A 27,076-nucleotide genomic window follows, 5' to 3' on the forward strand; every position below is an offset into this window, starting at 1 on the left:
AATTTTATATGAATGAAATCATAAGATTTTGTTTTAGATGTTTTTAAGAACCATGGAAACATCATAATGGATTCTTATTACTAACTGTAACAAGCAAAAAATGAAACCTTAACATATTTTTTCAGAAAATCTCCAATCATTCATTTAAACTTCTGCAGAAACGTACCATTATTCCTTCCGCCAAATCACACATTCTTTTGGAAATTTGAAGGATTTATATTTTTGAAATGTAAAGCTTTACTGAATATTTCCCTTTACTCACAATTCCTTTCGACTGATGCACTGTTAAAAACCAAAAGGTTAAATATTAAGTGTAATTTAAAAATGGCTTCAGCTTTATACTTAATATTTAAGCAAAAACACGAAAAGCTAGCATATTTTAATGAAAATCCAAAAATCGAAGAAAAGACAAATTGATTCCACAACTCTTTTCATCGAATCACGTATTCCATAAAGAGGGTTTGGTAATATTTCTTTCGAATTTTATGGAATATTCTGTGGTACTTATAGTTCACGTTGACTGCCCTCTTCATATAAAAAAAAGAGGGGACGATTTTATATTAAATGTTATTAAGAAATACCTTATAAATAATTAATCTCTGAATTTAGATTATATTATAAAAGAAAAAATACACAAACTCTAGATAAAATAAAAAATCACGAATTAAAGAAAATACGAATTGGAACCAAAATTATTTTCATCCAATCACCTATTCCCTATAAAGGTTTTGAAAGCATATGTTGGGTATTTCATGGAATATGCTGTAGTACTTAAATTTGACTGCCCGCTTCAAGTAAGTATAATTTGGCATGATTTTAAGTCATTTGTAATTACGAAATGTCCAATAAATAATTAATCACCGCATCCCAAATTCAATTATAAAAGCATAAAATTTACAAAACCCAAGACATTTTTTCCATAAAAAATCCAAAGTCGTTCAATCTACGGAAAGCCTTTACCACCGTTTCTTCCAAGAAATCACACTCCCTCGGGAATTTATGGGCGCTTTTATTTGAAGCCTCATGGAATATTCAGCGGTACTTACAGTTCATGTCGACTGTCACCGCTGCCACGGCAGGCTGGGAGAAGTTATTGTTGGAGGCCTGGCACGTGAAGACTGCCATCAGATCGTGGCGCTTCAGGGACAGGATTTCCAGCTCGTTTCGCACCACCCCGTGGGGCGTCACGGTGTACGTGTCGTCCAACAGCACCGACTCGCGCCACCATGTCACAGACGGGAGGGGCTTGCCTGCGAAAGAAAATGGAAATTCTCAGTACACATGGATTTACAGACGAATGAATGTAGAAATCCATTGACTCTCATCTATCTTTTTTATGCTTATTCTGAAAATGCATTTGTCACAGGTAATTCCTACTGTCAATAGAATTTTTTATAGATGTACACATGATGGAATACATAAAAAGGGGACTCTTTGTTTTAAACCCCATGGTATTACTTTTGCTTACCTTGATCTACTGACAAATCATGAATATGTTCTTTATATAGTTTTATTTAGTTTATGAAATAAATTTAAAAAAAAAAGTTTTTATCATTCACGATCGCGTGATGCATTTTAAACATACCACTTCAGTTTAATTTTGGTATCCATAAAAGGTTTCGCATTTTCTTCTTGTAATATTAGGCTTTCATGATATGCTTTCATACCCAACAGGATTAATTTTACATTTCATTATGCATCCGCTTGGCACAGAATATATTGAATGCGGTACTTGCACGTCAAACTCCAAAACTAATAAATCAAGAACATTGTCGGGATTAGTTCCCCTTCCTAACCACAGATGGCAACACATTCCCTTTGTCTTGAAAGTTATGCAAAAAATATTTCTTGTTTGCTGGTCAGCCAAAAAAAGTAGACGTTCAAGAGGAGGTGAGCGATCAGTAGCTCGAGAGGAAAGGCAGAAAAAATTTATTTTAACGATCACGCGGAAACCCAGCTAGTTTCTTGTGAAATTAATAGTTTATGAAGTAAATTAATTGCTTATCGGAAATTGTATAAAATTAAGGAGTGGCTCGATGTGAATAAATGGATGATCGGGCAAGAAAAGTGCTTCTTGATTTTTCAAGCATAGAATGTTCTATTTTTTGGAAACAGGAGCACAGGGTATGATGTTGAAGAACAGTACAGAAGTACTTCGTTAGGGAAATGTCTTCTATATTCTACAAACGTATTGTGCAAAAATCTGATTTCTGTCTGATAATGCCATTAATCCTATTCGTCTATATCCTAATCATGACTTGCATTATATTTAAGAATAACAATTAAAATCTATTCGCTTTCAAGACAACTAAATTAATGTCGAACAAATTATTTTAATAAGTTCTAATCTTTCTAAATTTTGAATCCCCTTGTATAAACCGTAATCTCTGGCAAAAATTAACCCCATATATTTCTTTGTTTTACCTTTTGAAATTAGGGTACATTTTTAACAAAAGTAAATGAAAAGTCTTAAAATATAATTTTGTCACTAATTTTCTTAAATATGCGGTTTGTCGTCGTATATTAGTATAGTGAGTTAAAATTCTATGATAAAAATTCAGTATTTAATTTGAGCATTACTGAATTATAAACTAGCCAAAAAAGAGCGGTTTTCGTATTAATGCTTGTAATTTGATTTTTAGGAAGAAAATTGTATGTGTTATTTTTGCATTTCTCTTTATATTCCATTAAATATAATAAATTATTACAGACCAAATTTTCTAATAATACAGCATTAATTTGTTAATATATGCACATCATAGAATATTTTGTATAATCAAATTATGATTATTTGTTCTCTTACTTTTGGATTAATACCCACGTTAATCTTTAGTTAATGAATTGCTAATCAGAATGAGGTCTGCATAGGGTGCAAAAATAATCCATAATGTAGTCGACAACATGAAGTTCGAAATAATCCATGACGTATTCGGCAACATAATAAATAGAGCGATGAAAGTTTTCGTTTACCGCGAAATGATTTATTTCCTTATTGGTTAAATATATGTAATTATCTATAATATTACTTAACTGATTAAATAAAATCTTTGAATACAGCTATGAAATTAAAAAACGTAAACTTATAATATTATTCAGTTGAAGATTTAGAATAAAATATTATTAAAAAAATATGAATACTAAGAACAGTTTCTTGAATTTTTGTTTTTAACATGATAATATTCTTTCTCTAAACATACAAAACAACATGATAAACAAAGCGAAAAAAATGCATACCAATAAAACATAGTAAAGCGAAAATTGTTTATTCACACTTCAATAGCAGTTATAACCTTACTAAAAAAGTTAAGTAAGGAATTTTTAATAACTGACAGTTTTAGTGAAAATTACAGACACTGATTATAACAAATATACTGTTACGAATCTGTGATGCTGCTTCCCAGCATAGTTGGTTCCACCATCGGAAAGAAAGTTTTACAGACATCGGTACTGGACGGAGTCCGGTGGCGCGTCGGAGGTTCCGGAGCTTGGTGGCAAACTTGGCGACGAATTTGGCGACTTTGGCGCCAAAATAGGTTATACCCAAAACATCGAGAATTTTCCCGACCCGTCTAGTAGGAACCGACATACGCTTCGAACGTTCCTGATTGGTTGAGAGGCGTCTAGCCCCGTCTCCTGAGACCTATAAAAGGAAGCGGCCGCAGCTGCTAGGGCAGAGTAGTCGGAATCGACAGGAAGAACTGGCCTTCCAGAGATTAGCGGAGCAGCGACGGAGTCAAGTGAGTGCTGAATTAAGTTGTGCGCTACGGTCTGCATTAGAGTCTGTTGTGTGCTGTTGTCTGCACGTCTCGGCTGAAGATAATTGTGTGCTGTATATAGTTGTCGTCTCTGTGCTGTCCTGTGTGTCTTCGTGTAAATAAACGTCGTTGTTTCATTTTCTACTGCCGCCTGCTGATTGAGTGTTCTCCACACCATATAACTCCCACTATCCAAACGAACCCCGGAAATTTCGTAACAATACTATTAAACAAGCGGGAGTTGTCTCGCACAACTTTCTCTTTCTCTCATTCTCTCTAATAAACATGAATTTGTGCCTTAAACACGTTCTTTCCCAACCGATTGAGACTAAAATTTGACAAACAACTAGAATTGCAGTCCTAAAATCGTATTGTAAAATTCATATAATATAAAGTTGTTACGTTTTTGTGTATCTAGTTTATATGCTTTTGAAAGTACAGACCGACAGCTGTTCAACCCCCTGCTGGATTTGATTCAAAATTTGATTGGAGTCTACACTATAGATGTTAAATTTTTGTACTGTATCTTATTTATCTAGTTTCTTCATTGTGTAGTTACCGTTTTAACGTATGTTTAAGCAGCCAGACAATCTGAATTGATTTTTCTGAAAGTTTGATTGAAATCTATATATTTGTGATGAAAATCATATACTAAATTTCATATGTCGAGCTTAAAGACTTTTAAGCTTAGAGAGACACACACAAACAGAAATTTTCTAAAACTATTGCTTAACTCACTTTATTTTGATGTTATTGAAACTTTCATTCATAAGAAATCAGTGCACCAAATAAAAATTTAAATTACAGACAAATTCAAATTAAAAAATTTCGAAACAGCCATATCTCACTTTATCACACATTTTTATTAAATCCCCTGAATGAAATGAATCTATATAATCTTAAATAAAAATTAAACTATTTGAAATTTCCATAATCCATAAATTAAAATTGCTATTTCTGTAACTGGGCGAAATAAATTAAAATTATTACAAAAAAAATTCACACTGAAAATTCTGAATGTTTTCTTCTGAAAATTCAGAAAAGTTGCTTTCGAATGCAGATTATGCAAATTGTTTTTAATGGTTTTCTTAGAATTGAAGTATTGCATAAGCCTAAGTTTGTAATATTTTCTTATAGTTTCAGGAAGTTTTAATATAGTAGTTCAAAGATTTTCGAAATAAAATAATCAGAAAGAAAATCTATTGTGACCTACAGCATACAGATTTTCGCATGCTTGACATTGTGTTCTGTGCAATACGATCGCTATAACATGGCCCATGCTGAGACACTAACCACAGGTCATTCGGCACTTCGTCGGCGCAGGATCCGTTAAATAGTTGGCATTATCAATATCAATGACTATGATATTATACGATAAATTCTTATATGGTACTTTTAGGATAAATTCTTATACTTACTTATACGATAAATTTTCATACAAATATTTCAGAAGGCTCTCCTTCGTGTATCAATTGATCATGAATCCCATGATAAAATAATCTTACCCTGTTCCTGTGCTTGTAGACTCTGGTAATAATAATCGATCGGTCTACTGCCAATAATAATGCTATTAATGTGTTAAGTTATAAAATAACTTTCACCAAGTCAACCATAAATATCCCCATTCCCAAAGAAGGTATGTCCAGTCGTCGGCGGTTTGGCTCCCACAATTTCCCGACCATGACTGCACCCTCGAGAGAAGCAATAAGCATCTTACGTATCCACTGATTTCCATTTCCGTAATTACGTGAATAATCTTTTTTACTAGGGCTAGTTAGAATCTAGTTTAAACTTATGATAAATTAATTTTAAGTAAGATTTTTTAAAAAATAAAATATAATTTTAACAAATAACAGAAATCAAATTTTTAGAAAATGAAATTTGCACCCTATGTGAACAGATACTACCATCTGTTTCTCAAATTTAGTAACAATACGACACTTACGCTTTACAGAACATGTAGCTTTCAATCAAACTGAATAGCGCTTTATCTAGATATGTTCCACAATGGAAATGATAAATGATTCAAGTTATTTTTAAAAAGTAATTTAAAAAGGTGTCTGAAAAGGAGACTAAATCAGGCAAAAACGAGAAAGAATTACATAAATACCAACATTATTATGCTGTTCGTAAATGTTCTTTACAAAACATATCACTCAATCCTGACAGACATCACAAAGAAAAAACATTTTCCACTAACGTAACTTAGAAAATGAAAATATACTTCAAGCTCTTAAACGTGACAAAAATTTTCTTATAAACCATTGTGAAAATGCTAACAAAAAAAAAAGAGTGCAAAAAAATTCATTACTTTCAACGCTACACAACGCGATTCATGCGACGATCAGAAAAAAAGTGAATCAGTCGCATTTTCCACAACATTGGCGGAGTCCATTCAAAAAATAGCTCTTTGGCACGAAAAAATAGAGAACAACATTTTCGCTTTACATTTTATTTTTAAAGACCTAAAAATGATGGAGCTGTAGTATCTTATCTGAAGTTCTCCTTAAATGGTCAGATGGCAGAATCTTCCCATTTTTTTTTCAACAGCGCCGTTCTCGAAAGTAAGCTTTTCGTCTTTTAGTTCTATTTGGCGCCATTTTTGTTGGAATCGGCTACCAATATAAAGCAGAAAATGACGGCGTTTCGAAAAAAGTACACCTACTTTGCTTGCAGGTGCAAATGGTTTGATTTATGAATATGATACATAGATATATTCAAGAGAGTGCGTTAGAGCTTGATTTATGATATGATGTAGCGAAAGATTTGAGAAGGTGCTTTTCATAGGAAAAAAAAATCCTTTAGATGGTTCTGGGTCAATTATTGATGGATTGATGGAATCTGTTCTGTATCTAATATCTGTAGGTCGGAGTGTTTTAGGTTTAGAGTAAAAGGGAATGTTAGGCAATGGATTTTATGAACCAGAGAGTCACGATTAAATGAATCGGTGCCATTCTAGTTAAAAAAAAAAGAAAAAAGAGGCATGTTTAAAATACTTAAAGAAAAAACGCCAAATTTTGACACCGGAAAATATTAAAACAAAACTAGTTATAATGAGAAATCAGTTTTAAGAGTAAGATTTTCTTTTTAGATTATCATTTACAATGAGTGGGGAAATTCAGACTAGGCAAATTAGGCAGCTACCTAGAATCACTGAATTAAAAAATGACCGCGGACAAACAACTAAAAATATTTTCTAACAATAAACCAATAAAATTTTTAAAATACATTTTTTTAATTAGGAAATATTGGTATTACAGTATATGTACATAATTATTGGTTAAAATTATTAATTAAAATCTAATTTCGAGTGTTTTATAATATATTGGAAAACTGATTATCTTTCAAGTGATAATGTTATATTCCACTTGACAGCATCTGTGAAATAATAATTTTTATTTATATTCTTTAATTAATTGTTTCTTTATAATTTTATAACAATTTATTTCTTCTAATTGCATGTAAGGAAATCATTAGTTAATTATTATCTTTAATTTTCCAATAACTTTATTATTTTAATTAATTTTGTATGATATAAATTCCAAAAAATAAATAAATAAACGTAGATATTTTTACAAAGGATACACAAAAGCCTAAAAATGACAAAAATGTCAATAAAAATATTGCATTTATTATTGCTTCTGATAATTCGAAATTTTAAATTTTATATTCATACAGTTTAAAAAGATATTTCAACTTTTCTAGATGCTGTCAATTTCAGACTGAAGGAACACAGCTACTTCAGTTTTCATTTTTGAAACAATTTCCTATCCTTAAATTTACTTGATTTATATTTAAAAATATTTTTAATTAATTTTTAGGTGAAATGGCTACCATCATTCATTAATCAAGTCGTTCTGCAAATGTTCGGTGTTCGTTGTTTGTTTTTATGTCTATCTAATTAAAATTCAACTTTTGAAGATTTAAGCATTTCATTACAAATTATTAGCTTTAAGCAGTCTTTTTTATTAATTAGAAGTTTTATATTTTATTGTTTTGTTGTTTCGTATTCATTCTTCTGTTATGAAAATACCATGACCGAAACGTTCTCAAATTACTAAATGACAATATGTCCTGAAGTTTCGGCACACAGTGAAACCAATAATTCTGTAAACCAGACTTCTGCAGACACAAATATGAACCTTTAAAATACAAATGATTCAAATTCAGGTATAATGGACAAAATTTAAGATATCTTATCCCTATTACATCAAACAATATTGTGGACATTGAAAATAAAATCAGTGATGTATAAAGTCCTCCAACAAAGTCAAATCAAACTATTGCGATTTAAAATGGATGAGAAATTTTGCAGAAAGTCAGATCTTCAGTTTCTCACCATGTTTTGTTACCAATAAATCAACAATTAAAAATCATTTGAAATAATTAAAATATTAAAAATTAATATTTCATAAGAATTTTAAAAACTTTCAACAATAACAAATCATTTCAAAAATAATGGTGTCTTCTGAACTGACTTTTTCTATCGGAATCAATTTAATAATAAAATCCGCAAAAAAATCATTACTTTTAATATTATTGTGTCCTAAAAATTTTTGAAAAAAAGTAATGCGTCGCCTTAAAATAAAAATAATAATTAAAATAAGCCATTAGCATTTCGATGGAGTTAAATGTAAATGCGAAACTAAGTTTTTAATATGTTGAAATGTGAAACTAAATTAACTCATTATTGAAAGAATGTTCTCATGATGTGGATTGCTTAGAGTTACAAAACCTCTCATTCTAAATATGTCAAAATTTAAAATATTTTATTAACAATGTAAAAAAAAAATCTAACAGTGAGTTTTCATGTACTTTCAAATGTTCAGTAATATCTGTGTCCTTATTTAAATGTTCTCTTTTTAACTCTTCTTTTTAACACTCATTTATATTATACAGGAATAAAAAAGAATTATTAAGCTTAAAAAATAAATACATTAAAACATATAAATAAAATTTATAGTTAAATCATGAGTAATCAATATGATTGCATCAAACATTCGAATTTTGTAGAATATTTCATTCATTCCTCACACAACGCATCGACGGACCATATTGTTTACTCCTCACAACACACTGATTTTGTTAATTATCTCTAAATTATTACTCCTCAAAATAACCATGCCATGCGAGACACACACTTTTATTACAACATAACACAGAATAGAGAAACATATACATCCACACATCACGTTACGTGATTACATTGAGTTACGTGATCAGGCGGGAGGGAGAAAAGCGGGCGAACAATAACGTTTAAAGAAGCTATCTCTCAGAACAGTACTTTAACTAGAAAAAGATCTTAAAAAAAGACTGAAGCGCATTGTTTACAAAAATTAATTTTAAAAAGTATCCAAAAGTATGACGAAACAGCACCAAACATTTGCATAAGTAGAAGCATTCTTATGCTGTCCATAAAAGCTCTCGACGGAAACACGTCACTAAATCCCGACTGATAATATCGGGGGAAACGCTCCCAGAAAAGAAAATAATCTCCTAACCTTTAAACGTGACAAAAATTTCGTTTCAGAATAGCACGAATTGTGGAGGAAAGAATTCATTACTCAAAACGCTGCACAAAGAAATCCATGCGACAGTCGAACGGAAAGCGAAACAGACGCATTTTCCATCGCATTGTCGCGGAACTTTCGCAAAATAGATCTTTGGCGCGAAAAAAAATATAAAAAGAACATTTTCCTCCTTTCTTTCCAAAAGACCCGAAAATGATGGAACTATAGTATCCCATCTAAACTACTCCTAAAATTGTCAGATGGTAAGATCTTCCCATTTTTTTAACAGTCCCTTTCTCGACAGTAAGCTTTTCGTCTTTTTTTTTTTTTTTCTATTTGGAGCCATTTTTGTTGGAGTTGGCTGCAGAAAAAGAAAGGAAAGAGCAGAAAGGTTCGTCGATAGGGGAAAATACACACCTACTGTACTCGGAAGAAAATGCAGGTGCGAATAGGTTGATTTATGGATATGATACACGGATATATACAAGAGAGTGCGTTAGCGTTTGATTTACGATGTGTGACGCGACAAAAGATTTGAAGAAGTGCCTCTTGTAGGAAGAGGTTTCCGTTAGAGGTTTCTGGGTCAAATATTGATAAATTGTAGGAATCAATTCTCGTTCACGAAGTTATGTGGGATGGCATATTCTGCGTTGAAAGTAAATACCGTTGGTAGACAATGAATTTTACAGTTTTGAAGGCTCTATATTTCATAGATAAAATGGCTAAAGTTATGAATAGGCAGTTATTGAGAAATTTATGAAAAATGAATGGTTCTTTTATGTGACTTTATAGTCTTCTTAACTGAATCTCCTTGATAGAGATATGCAAACACATACACACACACAAAAAGACCATGATCAGTTTAATAGAATGGTAAGGGGGAATAGGGCTTTAATGTTAATTTTTTTTTTTTTTCATATTTCTAAAACTGGCAAAAACGTGTGATTGAAAAATTTGAAGAAATAATAAAAAATGTTTGAATTTCTTGTAGATGTAATTATGAAAAAAAAAAAAAAAAAAAAAAAAAAACAAAAAAAAAACACGTATTTGAAGAACCTAATAAGCAAAGAATAAACGAAATATTTTTTTATTACATGATTATAAATTTAAAAATGCAATAAAATATGCATTCAAATATAATAAATCAAGTCAAAATCGAATGAACTATTATTAATAATAATTAGAAAAATGTGCAGTGTCTTTAGGGAAAGAAAACAATATTTAGTCCTTCTCTGATAACCATACATTTCTTTAAATAATAAACTAATTTTGCCAAAAAAAAAATGAAATTATTTTTTTAAAAAAATTATCGAAACGATTGCGTTTAAATTTTAATTTTGAGTTTTTAAAATTAGAAAATCAATGTTTCTCATTTGATTTTTATATCTTTTAAAATAAAATATTACATGATACTCTAAAAATATAATAGACGCTTATGACACTTTTCAAAGGTTACTAAACGCGAGTTAAATGAGAATAGATTTTTGAATTTAAATAATTATTTCAGGGGACCATGAGTATCAAATCATACACAAGATATTTTTTTTAAAGAATCACTATTCCGGTCAAACAATCTGGGCGCCATAGTCGGTAAATTCGAAATAAGAAAGCAAAGTTGCCATTCGTGTAGAATAACATGCAAATGGGTTCTCCAATACTGCGTAAATGTTCTTCTATCACAATTATTGTTCACTTTGGAATTGCATAAGGCAATGATGAATCTCATTTCGTGCAAAGACGATTTAATTGAAATGAAACATAATCAGTATTTCCGTCAAACAACCTGGTCAACAAAGACGGCTAAATGATAATAAAGTTATTTTTAATTATATTGACTTGCCTTTTGTAATATATCTTAAGACGAGTTAAAAATAGAGGGTATTCAAAACACTAGTATATGATAAAGTAGGTTTATCTATTATTATATCAAAATATTTTTTTAAAGCGATATATGTTAAATTATTTATCTCTTCATTTTTCGTATATAAATTCGATGCTTGAAAATAGTCTTTCATTTTTCATTAAAGTTCTCTTTTCATTAACAATGTTTGTAATTCAATACATTCTGTTGCCTGAAATAAATAAAAAAAAAAATGTGAATTTTTAATATTCAGTCATTTTCTTCCATTTACGGTGATAGCAGATTTTAATAATAATAATAAAAACTCAACAAAAATAGACTTCGAACAAATACTCTTCAAAAATGTAGGTTAAAAGGGATTAAAATAGTATTAAAAAAATAAAATGAAATCTACGACCGCAAATTTCAAGTTATCATGTGAGAACTTTATTATTTTTAAGTCATTATTTTTCTTAATTAATTGAAGTCCTTAACCAGTTTAAACCGATTTGAAACAATCACGAGACTTCTCTATCGGTCTCTATCTCTCTACATTTATACATAATGATAATGTTTTTAAACTTTCATTTTTAGTTTTTCTAGCTGGCAAACAAAGTTTTGGAGCTCGGCTGATTTTGAGATGAAATAACAATAGCTATAATGTCATACTTCTACGTCAACCTTTTAAAAACGCATCTGCTGTCAAAAAAAAAGCAATACTGGTAAAAGCAGGTCAGCCTTTTAAAAACGCACCTGTTTTCAAAGAAGCATACGTAATAATAATGCTGTACTGGTAAAAGCAAGTAAAAAAAAAAATATATGCGATTAAAAGATGATGATGAAAATTGCCATTTATGTTTTATTCATTGCCTAAGCGATTTCGAACTTAAAAACCTTCTAACCAAACAACATCATGTTCTTACATGATAATATGTACTTTCAGGCTGAGAAGAAATTTCAAATGATACTTTTTCAAACAATGTTTTGCCTCATTTTTAATACATTTAAAATGAACCAAGAATTTATTGTTGAAAAAAAATAAACTTAATTTTTTTTAATAACGATTTCTGTATTACAATAGAATATAAGTTTGTCACTATTTTAGGTTCAGTTTTTTTTATATAGTTTAAAACCAATTTTAACTCAAAATTCTAATGAAAATATCATATGCATGTATAAAAATATTCTCCAAAAGTTTATTTCATAATAAAATTAGAAATAATATATTCAGAAAGATTCTAATTAAACCCTTTATTCAATATAATTTAAAAATATGTGACTTTTGAATCATTTTACTTTAAAAAAAATGTGGATCTTTGATATAGCTTCGTTCTTTTGTATGTGCGTACAAAATGTCACAACTATGAATACATAACATACGTAAGTGCTAAATAGTCTATTTAAATGTGTTGTTATGGCAAAAGCAATAGGACAAATATTTTAATTAATTAATTTCATACAAAATGTATTTAGTTGGTTAGATGGCTTATTCGTAGGGGACTCAGGTTTGAATCTCGGTTAATGTTTGCTTTCCAGAAGAAGTTCTTCATTATAAAGAGAAGTTGCTCTCCTCTTGCCTATCTGGATGCTTTTAAAATATAGAATTCTTGATTATTTACGTTCGTCTTCTTTCAATTGTTAAAAGTAGACAAATTATATTAGCAAAACATATTTCACCTGCATCAAATAGAAGAATAAAAATTTATTGTAGATTGTAACAACAATCTTTATTTGAGACACTGGACGATGAAAGAATACAAAGAAATTGAAAGGAAAAGCTTTGAAAATTTGAAATTCATAATGATTTACAAAGTTTGAAAATTTTAAATAACAAATAATATTGTTGAAAGGCCCTACTGCTTATAATTGCCCGTATAAATCAAAATGGGTCTCCCTAAAAATAACTCTAAGAGGCAAATATGTTACACACTTAAAAGCGAAAAGTACTTGAAGGACTTAAAAATACTCCCTTCTTTCTAAAAGTTTCAACTTCAAAGACTTTCACCGAATGCAATTCAGCATTTATCATGATAGAAGTGCATCTATTCCTTTCAAGCCCATTCTCAGGTAATTTTTTTCGAACATCAGGAGAGGAAAAATCGGAGTTGTTCTAACCCCCCGAACCCTTCTCCTCGCCCAAAAACTACTTAAAGCATTAGTCAATAAAAGACCCGAATCACGTGACCCAATGACGTCATTTATCAAAATGGAGAGCGACCGTTATCGCGATGACGTAGAGCACCGTTCGACCAATAAAATACTCTTTTTTTATTTTTTTGAATTCTCTGAGGAAAAGGTAATCACAATGATTTGGAAGAATGATAAAAGCCTTCGAAATATATTCTTAAATGGATGAACTTTTTTTCCTCCTGTCTTCGTTTGTTTTTGTGTGATTGTTTCAGTGAAATGTATCATTATTAGAAAAAAGCGCATAAAAGGAAAGAGCATAAATTTTTCGGGAGACCTCTGCATGTCCAAAAGTAATTGATGGAACAGTAATGAATGTGATTGCAGGCAGATGATGTCCATCGGAACGCGTTTCAGTCTGTGAAAGAGTAAATGATTCGCTTCAGTGTTAAATGAACATGTGATAAATATATCATTCTCTTTGATAAGAAGGAAAATTTTATTGAAAAGGTTGAAGAATAGGTCGAATCGATTGAAACCCTGTTCGACTCTTTTATGTTTTAGAAACAGTTCACTTGCTTACCGAGAGAACTAAAGTTACAAAATATATATTGCTAAGAAATAATATAAATTTTTATTATGAAACAAATAAAGAAAGAGGTCAGATTATTTAACTTGTAGCTTTAATTTTTTGACATTTCAATTCCTTTAACAGGGCTAAATTTTTCATTTTCTTTTATTTGCCCCTACTATTAAAAATATCTTATTCTAAAATATACTAAAGAAAGTTTAAATCGTTTTTTTTCAAACTTAAATACCTATTCTGGGATTATATATATATATATATATATATATATATATATATATATATATATATATATATATATATATATATATATATATATATATATATATATATATAATATGATGTTGTACGAAAAAAAATGTATTTTATTGTCACCAGTTTTCAAAATAGCTGATTAGTTAATCACTTCAGTAGATTTAGAAATGTTCTGCATTTGAATTACGGCAAATAAATTTAAGTTTAAGAAAATGCAGATTCAAAAACCTCAATTCAATAATTAAGAAATTCTAAAATTATTCTGAAAATATTTTTTCACTTAAAGAAATCGACATCAGAATGAACAGAAATTTTGGAAAATTTTAAACAATATTCTAATGTTTCCCTTAAATGGAAGTGAATTATTCTATATATGCTTTCAAAATTTAAGTGCCTAGAAATTTCAGCAAATATGGAATATTTTAAAGAAAATCTCTCTTTTTTTTTTAAAGTTTCAAATTAAACGCATTTGCTGATTGCCACTCCACATTTATTCTGATATAAGTGCATTTCTGCCTTTCCAATCTATTCTCAGGTAATGCTTTTTTTCTCTTAAAAAATCAGAGGAGGAGAAATCGGAGTTGTTCTACCCCCTAACCCCCTCCCATCCTTTTCCCGATCCCCAAAAACTACTTAAGGCATTAGTCAATAAAAGACCCGAATCACGTGACCCAATGACGTCATTTATCAAAATGGAGAGCGACCGTTATCGCGATGACGTGGAGCACCGTTCGACCAATAAAATACTCATTTTTTTTTTTTTTTTTTTTTTACTTTTTCGAATTCTCTGAGGAAAAGGTAATCACAAAGATTTGGAAGAATGATAAAAGCCTTCCATATACATTCTTAAAGGGAAGATTTTCATTTTTTTCTCGTCATAATTTGTTTTTGTTTGATTGTTTCGGCGAAATGTATAATTATTGGGAAAGGTATATAAAAGGAAAGAAATATTATTCGACGGATAATTCAGCATGTCGAAAGGTAATTGATGAGACGGTAATGAATGTAATTGCAGAAAGATTACGTCAATCAGAACACATTTCAGTCAGCAAAAGCACTAATGGACGGTTTCGGTGTTTAGTGGTAATGATAGATGTGACATAAGTACGATAAAAACAGTTACTGTATAACTAAGATTAAGCATAATAGTGAGTAAATGAATCCAGTTTATTTTGACAGCATTATATTACAATTTGAATTCTGTTCGATAGTTATTATTAAAAAAAAAACTGTAAAGATGTATTATTTTGAAAAATTTATTTGAATTCTAAGCCTTTCCTGAATAGAGGATATATATCTCCACAGAGGATATCTTTCTCCATATTCACGCTTTAAGAATCAATTACATTTTAGTATATACGCATATTTCCATCAAAGTGAATAGAAGTAACTTCACATCATGGAATATCTACGTCGCTTCTAAAAATGAACATATATTGAATGTGGACAATATTTCAGATTTTATCTCAAATTGAAATCAAATGTCTTAAATCTTAATTGTGAATTATTCGCTCATATAGAAAATGGATTTAATAGATTTAAAGTTCATAAAGTTAAATGGAACATAGACATCTGGGATTGTTAGAACAATCAAGACATTCATCTTTTCATATTGAATTGGAAAAGCTTCTTCAATCTGAAATAAATACTTCATATAGCCCCGTTTTACATTTATAAAAAAAGCCATTTATATTAAAGAAAGATGAACTGATTTCAAAAAGTTACCATCCAATCTATCACTTTGGCAATTTTCATTAAAAACTAGCTGCTGCCCGGCGTGTTGCTGCCGAAGAAGAAATACACTGATGGAAAAAAAAATCCACCAAGAAAAAATTATTGTAGAGTAATGAAAGTGAGTTAGTTAGTTTAGTTAACATATTTAATTTAGTAAATTTCAGAGGTCGCATGTTAATTTAAGCTCAAGAAAAGGCATTTAAAATGTGAAAAGCTGTCGATGCCGACATTCTGTAGAGCACGTTGCGTTACAACAGCGGTATGAGAGCGAGCTTTATGCTGTTGGAAAACTCCCCCTTGAATGCTGTTCATGAATGGCAGCACTACAGGTTGAATTACCAGAATGACATACAAATTTGCAGTCAGTGGCTTTGGGATAACCCCAAGAGTGCTGCTGATGTCATAGAATATTGCTATACAGGTCATGACTCCAGGTGTAGGTCCAGTGTGTATAGGCCACAGACAGTTTGGTTGCAGGCGTTCCCTTGGCCCCCTTCTGACCAACACACGGCCATCACTGGCACCAAGGCAGAACCTGCTTTATTCAGAAAACACAGCAGATCTCCGCACCGTTCTGCAATGACCTCTAGCTTGACACCACTGGCGTTGAAACGGCAATGGTTTGGAGTCAGTAGAATGCACGATACAGGGCGCCTGGCGCGGAGCTGTCCTTGAAGTAACCGATTTCTAACAGTTCGTTGTGTCACTATGGTATCAACTGCAGCTCGAATTTTTGCCGCAGACGCAGTACGATGCGCCACAGCCGTACACCAAATACGGCGGTGTTCCCTCTCAGTAGTGCCACGTAACCACCCGGAATCCGGTCTTCTTGAGGTAATACTATCCTTTGACCACTGCTTTCAACAATCATTCACAATGGATACATTTCGGCCAAGACTTTCTACAACATCACGAGAAGAAAATCCACATTCTCATAGCCCTATTACACGACCTCGTTCAGATTCGGAGAGCTGTTGATAATGGCTTCTTCATCTTCTTAAAGACATTCTTGTGAATCAAGATTTAAAGCAAACCGATATGCAAATTCTGAGTGAGACTACTAGCGCCATATTGATGCGCGAAGCGTGAAATTTGAATCGATGTCATCTTTCAGATGTAAAAACACGCCTACCAAATTGTGTTTACCTAACACAAATCTTTCTTGGTGTTGGGAATTTTTTTTTCCACCAGTGTAATTTTGTAAATATCGTTTGTAATTTGAAATGGCTATCTTGTTTCATTATGAATGAAGAGAATGTTTCATTTAAAGACCAAAATTCACGTTCGCTTTTTGGAAATCTTTTCCGAACTCCTCACACAGTGGCAATGACAAAAGTATTGCTACCAATGGAAACGTATAAATTGATTGAAGAACGTTTAATCATGACTCGAAAAAGCAATCAATTAAAATGCGGTCTTTCTGGCAAGGAACTGTTACGTTGTTTTTTTTTTTTTTTGTCTATTTTTTTCGTTGTTGAAACAAAAACTGTTTTATTGGTAAGTCAAATTACAACAAATAAATTTTTCACAAGACTTTTTTTTTGTTTGCATATTAGAATTTCGATTTTTTTTTTTAAAAATTCGTAAAAGAATTGTTTTTATTTTAATTATTTCTTGTTCTTTAGTCTTTATCTATATTTATAATAAAGATCAATGTGTTGGCTCTTTACAGGCCAGACTGTTTGACCTACAGTTACAAAATTTGGTACATGTATACCCTGGAGGTTAGGAATGTGCACCTCAGACCTCTTTTTTGAATTTTTAATTAGAATTTTACTTAATTAAAAATTAAGCAAACGTTTGGCGTTTTTTCGCTATAACTTCCAAAAATATTGCAGCACAAAATTGAGTTTATTCATGTCATTCATGTTATTCATGTAAACGTTATTCATGTAAAAAAAAATCAATCTTATCTGCTTAAGTATAAAATTGACCAACCCATTAATGATATTTTGCTTTATTTATGTAATAAATACATAATGAACTGAAATTAATTCGTTGAAGATAGTTCTTCCATTCATTTTAAACCTTTTATGTATAGTTAGTATAGTTATGTATATTGTATAGTTAAGCAATATATGTATTATATAGTATAATTTTATATTTGCTAATAAAACGTACGCATAGATTCGGTTAGAAATCCGAGGTATTATTATAAGAAGAAAATTGAGATAATATATGGATTATATGAAAGTATTAGAATTGTGAAAATTTTTTCTCGTTTTAATTTAAATATAAATTTAGAATATACGTAAATGTTAAAGTGCAACAAAGAAAATTCATTGTATTATGATGCACATGTTCAATGAACTACTCTCGATTTCTCACAATAGATAATCTAACGGGAAATATATTAATAGAATGAAATGGACTCCCACGTAATTAATATTCCAAACATATATTCTAAAGTTTTTAATTATATTGTTACAGAAATATTTCCACTAAATCCGTAAAGTCAATGGGTTCGCTATAGTGGGTGTATGGTGACTTAGTCAACAGGCCTCGATAACAAATAACACCGTTTGTTAGCACGAAGGCGAGAATACACACCATACGACAATGCGATTAAACACAGCCGAAAAGTACACAAACAATAAACAGTAACGTTTACAACAGACAGCGGCCAGCAAATAGTAATTGGTAATAAGCAATTACAACAGCGCACAAAGCGGCTAGGCAGAACTCATCAGGGAGGGAGAATCCAAATAGCTATTTCCTAAGATATCTCCAGACGTCTGCTGTTCTCCATTGTATCCTCGCTTTAGCTGTACCCAACTAACGACTCACTACTTACATGACTGGCTACTCAACACACGACTCGATGCTGTTTCAATACTTGTCTCCAAGACTCAGCTCACGGCCCAATTCTCAACCCACTAATCGCTTGAGTTCCACTCACTCTTCGCTGGAATGATACAAATAATGTGTCGCTGACTCAGCACACACTAACATTACGACTGATTCCGGCTTGGACAGTCGTAATCTTTTATAGCCTCCGGAACACCATAGAATGTTCTGAAATAGTCAACATGATTCGTCTCCTATTTGTACTGTCGCCAGAATTCGTGACGGCTCCAGTATCATCCCTTTTGTCGCCAAATGCTCAAGGTTATCACCGAGCCCTGGGATCATTTATCTGGCATCGGATCAGCGTCCAATAGAGCTGATCGCAAAACTAACTTTCCTATGATGGAAGTAACTGTGCTGAGAAGCAACATTGCAGATTCGTAACATTTCCCTCCCCCCCCAATTTTTCATTTGGAATTTTATTTAACCAAGAAAATGTAAAAAAAAAAAAAAAAAAAAAAAAAGTAGCCAAATGGTCTGTAAACGAAATGTTTTTTTTTTTTTTGAAGTTGTAAAAAGCTATACAAATTTACAATTAATTGACTTACTACGATTTGTATAGTTTCATTGAATAAAAATATGAGCATCTGGTGAATTTGAAACAAAGACAAAAATAATGGAAATTTACAAATCAATGAGTAGAAAATAGAATTGTAACGCAAGAAACTTGCAGATATTTTTAGACAAATTATATCACAAATTGTGCATAATTCATTAGTTTGAAAATATCTGATTATATAATGCGTGATGAAGAACAAGAGAGTTTTGAGTCGGTTTTATAAGTTAAATAATTTTTTTCTAAAAAAATCTACATTTCAATTCACAATTTTACAAAAAGAAACTTCTGCAACATTGAAGTATTTTTTTACTGGTTTAAATGAATAAATCAATTGCGTTAGATGTATCGGAAAATTGAAACTCTAAGCATAATAAATAGAAAGTTGAATTTGACGATAGAAAATAAATACTTCATATTCCAAAGTAGCATGTCTTTTATTTTTAAGAATACATGCTAGACATTAACACATAGCAATAACAGTCTAATATAAATTGAATTAGAATCGCAACTGATTATAAAGAAGAATGTGCGCATGTGTGAGAGCAGGGGCTAGGCCTGGAGATCTATATTTGTTTGACACAAACATATTTTGGGAGGTGCAAATGACATCTTAAACTTTTTTATTAGAATTTTAAGGAAGCGAAAGGTGGGTGCATTTTCTTGAGAAATTCGGAACATATTGTTACTAAATTTTCCCATGGTTCGTTTGGATAGTGGAAGTTATATGGTATGAAGAACGCTCAATCACCAGGCGGCAGTAGAAAATAAAATAACGACGTTTATTTACACGAAGACGCACAGGACAGCACAGAAGACGATTATCTTCAGCCGAGACGTGCAGCATACAACAAGAATCTACCGCAGACAGTAGCACACAGCTTAGTTCAGCACTAGCTTCACTCCGTCGCTGCTCCGCTTATCTCTGGAAGACTCGTTCTTCCCCGTCGATCCCGACTACTCTCTTCGATCTGGTTCACGACCCAATTCACCGACGGTTCACCACTACTTTGCTCTGCCGCTTCCAACTTCTTCTCAATTCACCGCTCGACTCACCACTACGACACTGGTTCACTCTACCCTGCTCTGCTCTGTCGCTTCCAACTTCTCCTCAATTCACCGCTCGCTCGGCAGCTGCGGGTGCTTCCTTTTATAGGTCTCAGGAGTTTGGGCTAGGAGCCTCTCAGCCAATCAGGAACGTTCGAGGCGTAACTCCGTTCCTACTGGACAGAACGGGAAAATTCACGATGTTTCGGGTATTTGGCGCCAAACTCGCCAAATTCGTCGCCAAATGGTCGCCAAGTTTGTCGCCAAGCTCCGGAATCTCCTATGGAACCTACTATGCTGGGAAGCCGCCTCACAGATTCGTAACAGTATTATAGCATAAAAGAATGAGTGTGACATAATCTTAAAATTCTAAAAGCTTTAGAAATATCGAAAATATAGTTTAAAACAAAACGACTTAAATATATCATATTTTGTATGTGATTTTTTGAGAGCAATTATAGATCCTTGTCAAATTTTAATGTCAATCCGAAATAAACGCGTTTGAAACACAAATTCGAGTTTTGGGCACTATTAACCTCATGCCAAGGATTTAGAGCCAAAAAAAGTCGCCAAGGATCCCAAGATAGATTCAGTAAGAATGCTAAATTTAAACCAAATCTTAATATTTAGTAACTATTGTATTTCAATGTCATGCAGGACATTTTCTGCCTTATCCAAGGTCCCCAATTTTTTTTCAAGGGATGAGGATAGCTCCTTTATTAGAGAATATGCGAGATACTTTTAGGGAGGTTACCCAGCTGGTTTATTATAATGCAATACATTTTTAATTGACTTAGTGAACGATATTTTTCTAACATTTTACAAACATTATGAAAATATTTAGTGGTTATGAAAAATAGTAGAATGTTAAGTAGCTTAATTTCTCATCCTTGGAAATATTATAACAATATTTTGATTCAACAAGAAAATAATTTGGTTGTTTCAATTGTAACTTACTGACTCAGCAAATTTCTTATGCTCTGAATATTGGAATAAAATATGCTCATTTCTTACAAGTAACAATCACTTTATTAACACAATGCAACTACGCAGCATTGTTTTTACCATCCGATCATGCTGCAGTAAAATTCTGATGAAACATCATATAGTGATGTGATGACAGACCCATCAGAGAACGCCGCATCACATTCCTTCAAATGATCTCTTACGTAAGAACTGTGATGTCACAGGTGCGACACATTCGTGAATAAGAAATAATTCAATGGTGTCGCAGCATTGGTAATTTGAAATTAAATCATTTACTGTTTGGTATTAAAGTTCAAATTTTGAGTGAGACGCCATGTAAGGAGAATTGTGAAAATGACAGCCCAATGAACAGAACTTAAATAGAATTTCTAGAAAAGTATGATTTCATGTCCATCAGATTTTGAAATTTAATAATATTTTGATGGGAGTAGCAGTAAGATCAAGCAAGGCAAGTTATTGTAATCGTTCTCGCTCAACAATCCGAATCCAGCAATAAATCGACCTCCCCCCCCCCCCAATGCATTTAGTGAAAAGTAAATGAATAGTTAAAATAATGACAGGACAGCGGTGACGTAAAAGTACTCCTCGATATACAAAATTAAAATTTTATGCAAAGTATAAGTAAATAACTACATTTATTTTTTAACACGAAACCAACTTCTGATTGTTTCTATACTTCTATCAGCGTATAAAGTTATCACACTTATTTATCAAAAATCGAAATCCTGATTGCTATAAGCATATACTTTCGTTTACGATTAACCCTTAGCTCCACTATGACAATAACCAAATATTTCTGTTTTTGTTACTCTACAGAGGGTTATAATAACTTCAGTTATATTCCACCACCCAACTTCAACCCGAAGAGCGTCTTGGGATTATACGCTAGGTATAGGTTGTCTGTTTGAAGAAAAAACCGCAAATTAGTTTAAGATGATGGCAGGCAATCACATAAAAAAATAAACATAAAAATGATTGGTGGAAACTCGAGCAAAGTGCCTGTGAGAATTTATGAGTCTGAAGGGAACTCATTCATCACGAAACTGAAAATCAATATTCATCTGATAAATATATATATATATATTTTTTATTCTGTGCCGAAAGATTTTTGGCTTTCATTCAAGGCAGTATTGTAATCGATGTATTAAGTAACAAAAATTATTAAGGATGTAAATATTTACAGTTTTGAGATTTATATAAATAGTTATGTTAAGTTTAGATATATTAATGTCCCGTATTAAAGCAACACTAGCGCTATTTTGGGACGGACCTTGTCATTTTTGAACCACGGCCAAATGATGAGAATGGCACCTGAGCTGGCACTCCTTCTCCTAACTCCATACCACACCAGTGGGAGGACGTTTCGCCTCGACGGATTTGGCATGCACTAAGCCCGCTTAAACGACGATTCTTCAGTGGTATTGGGTCACGACCCTGAAGCCTTCCGATTCCGAAGGCTTACCATCAGGCGGCCGTGGCTCCAAGGATATGTTAAGATAAACAGACTATATAACTAGATCATGTTAAGATAAACCAACTATATATGTTCCATGGATAAAATTATGATGCATATATTTGTTAGAATCTTGTTACCTCTGATGATGAAATATACTACACATTAAATTCATAAGAACTGAAATATTTTCTTGCTAATCGTTCTTATATTCACTCTAAATTTATACAGAGAATTTGATACAAATGTAATTCAATCGTAGAAATTTAAACCATAAAAGATAGGCACGTATATTGAGTTGAAAAAAATGTTTAAAACAGGGTAAAAATTATTGTTGTTTAACTTCATTCAATAAACATAACTTTAAAAAATGTATTCAGGTCATAGTTAAAATTTAAATAAAAATTTTACCCTTTTGTATATTTAAAACTAATTCTGATTGATGAAAATGTGAATATCGGTATTTTAGACTTGTAAATTTTTCCACTGCTCCTGAAAGAAAGTCAGCCAATCAGCTTACTCTGCTCTCTCGAGGTGGCAGTTATTGGGTCTAAAAATAATGAACATCAAAACTTCATAACGCGATCGATTTTCAGAAGAGTGGAAAAGTTTTGTCTCAAATGTCAGTGTCCCAAAATTAATTTATTAATTATAACTAATAGAATCATTATATATAAAATTTTAGATTTCGAATTAATTCTTGAATTTTCAGTTATTAAACTTGCATTCATTTTGATATTACCTGAAGCAAAATATAATTAGCTTTATGTTCTTAAAGTTATTTTTGCGGATCGAATATAATATCTCTAGAGGGTCATCGTAATTTATGCGATCCTGCTCATACCTATTAGAGCCTGTTCAGAATGACGTACTTCATCGTGTTTTTGTAATATTAAGAACGCATAATAGTACTTTTCCGTTTGCCGGGCGCAAGCGGAAAATCGCCAAATAATATAGAATTCCACCAAATTTCTTTCGACTTGGCTAGTGTTTGGTTCATAATTGGCGAGATTTGTGTTCAGCTAACGGAAAAGTACCGTAGAATAATAATACTTTATAGATTATTCGTTTATTATATTATACTTTGCATTACCTTTTATTATCAACCATCACGAATTCAAAATGCATTCATGCAATTGCTTATCATATTGAATGAAACTTTGTATTGAAAATGCGTAGAATATTTATGGAAATAAACACTTTTTTTCTTTTTTTACTTTCTGATATACATTGTATAACGAAAACATAGTAATAGTAAAAAAATTAGAAATTGACGAATCTCAACGTTTAAAAACTCCCTGAGTTCGAAATACTCATTTTGGCGAGTGTCCGTTTGTCTCGCAACCTCAAAACTCAAAAAATGGTTTGAGCTAGACGATTGAAATTTGGTTAGCAATCTTTACATCTAATCTACAAATTTCTATCAAATTTTGACGTTTATTTCATGTTTAAAGGAAGCCCGTCTGCCCGGCGTTTCGAATTTATGTTAACACGATAGTTATAAAACAAAGATAGCTAGATAGAAAAAATTCGGTACACAGATTTGATATCTCTAATGTTGACATGCGTCAACGTTTGAGCCAAATTTAACACGGGGTTGACTGTATGTCAGATCTGTACTTTCAGAAACAAGCAAATGCGATAATTCATAAATGCAATGGCTTAAATACATCAAATTTGTACGGAATTTTGTCATTGGAACTGGATTTTTGTGTTAAATTATTTATTTTAATCAGTAGAGAAAAAATGTGTCTAAAAAAGAAATTTGATTTTTGGATACTATTCATCTCACGCCAGAGATTAATCGTCAAATAAATTGCCAAGGATGACATGAGAGATTCCATAAAGACATAAATTTACGCCAAAAGTTATTATTTCGTAACTATTGTACGCCAGTGTCATGTAAGGCTTTCTCTGGTATGGCAAATTTAATACAGAGTATGCGAGAAAGTTTAGGAAACCAACTCCAGCTGGTTTAAATATTCTGTACATGTATGTGTGTGTATTACATGTTGATATTTTTTTTTTTTTTTACTTGCACTGTTAACAAATGGAGTCCCACAATATTTTTCATTCAGAGTTTCTCCACACAACCAAAAAGGTTGAAAATAGCTGGCATAAAATATGCTTAAAATTTCACAATGATGAATGGAAAAAAAACTGATTAAAAAACTTTCTTTAGCTTAAAATTTCTTTTCAACTCACCTTCTTCCGCTTCACATATGAGATGCAGATTGTCCCCTTCGTTGTAAGGGCCAATCAGGCTCTCCAATATCTCTCCGTTTTGATCCGTGATGATCGGCTTTTTAGGAGGCACTGGAAAAGAAACGGACGATTATTTTCGATATTCTTACCTGAGCGTCTCAGAAATTTTTTAAATATATTAATATTTTATACAATAATAACACCATGCATGAATGACCAATATATTACTATTAATTATTTATTTAATCATCAACCATGCGCTCTAACCCATTAAAGGAGCATTTCAACTGCCAACGGGGGAAAATGTCGGTTACATTCTTTACATTCTTTTATACATTCAAAAAAAATACTCATGTGAATAATAAATGTATTAGTAATGTATGTATAAAATTTTATATATTCACTTCTCAGAAATTTTATAAATAGAATAATATTTATTGGAATATATATAATATATTTTATAAACATATTAATATGAAAATCATTGACATTTTAATGTGGCACAAAAATATATTTTGAGTGAATGTATTTTCCACAAACACAAAAGAAAAAATTTTACACATGAATTAATATTTAACAGAGATTTTATTTTAAGTATAATTAAATTTGTGAAGAATAAAAATTGTGAAACGCCATTTTATAATGACGTTTATTGTCTTCTCAAGTCACAAATAAACGCAATTTTCGTATATCTAAGTCAGCCTTACACTATGCTTACATCTTAAGTATCGTAAACCTCATCAATCAATTTATAGATAATACATGACCTTTAAAATTATAAACTTTAATGAGCACTCATCTGTTTCCATTATTTCATGCTCTTAACCATTGACTGTTTCGAACTTTTCTGAAAATGCGTATCTAAATTATTATTACTCCTATTAATCTTTCTAAACTAATCTAATTACTATACATTACTTATTACACTTGATGAATAAATTCATCGTAATGCAAAATATTCTACTTTTTCTATGACGAGTACACTCGTCAAAAACAGTCAATTGGCTAAAAGCAATGCTAAAAGGTATACAAATTTAGTGTCAGAGACTTCTACGGGAAAAGAATTGGTTTCAAAGACTTTAACCTTTTGATAATACACAGAGAAACTTTTAAGCAATTTTTTTACGAGGAATTGAATCGAAGAAATAAATATGTGAATTTCTTTATTTTTCAAATAATTGAGTAAAAAAGAATTGTTCCTTTTAGAATTTCAGTAGTTTTCCTTTATTCGCCATGAGTAGTCATATAGTTATACTAGCCGAAATGCACAATTGAAGTTTATTAATTTGCATAATCTCTTATTTAACAATGATCAGTCCCAATGCAGAGTAATTGGAATATTAAATGGGCATTTCGACAATTATTAGCTGCGAATGGAAACTTAAATTTCAGATTTAATTATTCTGCAGTATATCTACAATCTCACGAAGGCAAAATTGCTATTGCAACAAATTTAGCGTAACAGCGAAGACGATTGCACTAATACAAGATAAATGCCAATGTTTTGATGATATGTGGTAGCATACAGAACGAATGCTTTCATCTGTTTTTCGAAGATATTCATTTATATTCTAAAATCACGAATTCCTTTCATTGAAGCTTTTAAGAAGCGCCAATACAAGCACTGATGCAATCATTTAAGTGAAGTATGTTACTCAAAAAGCAAAGGCATTAATCGTCTATATTTTAGAATTAATTTTTAGAGCATTCACATATGAGATATTAAATGCACAAAAGTATTTGAAAAAAAAAATGGCAACACAAATCAAAAGCAATAATTTTAGACGAATATTATAGTATTTCCGTATGATTGTGAATCACTTAATTTATATTTATGCATCAAATATACATTTATAAAGTATTATCAAAATATATATTTTAATAAATTACTCCATTTCGTAGTGCATTAAAGAAACAATTCGGTTGTTCTTTCAAAAGCATATTTTCGTCAAAAAATATCCTTTCAGAATGTAGAATTTTATTTAAAATAGAATGTATCTGTACTAAGAAAAAAACAAGAAAAAAAGACTAAATTCTTCATTCAAATCTGCAAAAATAGCGTATGTCAAAAAATATTTGAATAATTTAGAACGAATATATGACTAGAAAATAAAGATTCAGTACCTTCACTGAAAAATAGAAACATAGTTTCTATCTACAAAGCAGGATTCTAT

General features: G+C 31.3%; 1 protein-coding gene across 1 annotated transcript in view; it reads right to left on the reverse strand.

Moving 5' to 3' along the window:
* Nucleotides 1-1,032: 1,032 nt before the first annotated feature.
* Nucleotides 1,033-27,076, reverse strand: part of LOC129956814 (nectin-2-like) — a 125,455-nt gene continuing 99,411 nt past the window's right edge. The window contains exons 3-4 of the mRNA XM_056068762.1: nucleotides 24,903-25,013; nucleotides 1,033-1,250 (exon numbers count right to left, since the gene is read on the reverse strand). Coding sequence (XP_055924737.1) covers nucleotides 1,033-1,250; nucleotides 24,903-25,013 — 329 coding nt within the window. The remainder of the gene's footprint in view (nucleotides 1,251-24,902; nucleotides 25,014-27,076) is intronic.

Source organism: Argiope bruennichi, chromosome 11, assembly GCF_947563725.1.
Source record: "Argiope bruennichi chromosome 11, qqArgBrue1.1, whole genome shotgun sequence".
Taxonomy (NCBI): Eukaryota; Metazoa; Arthropoda; class Arachnida; order Araneae; family Araneidae; genus Argiope; species Argiope bruennichi.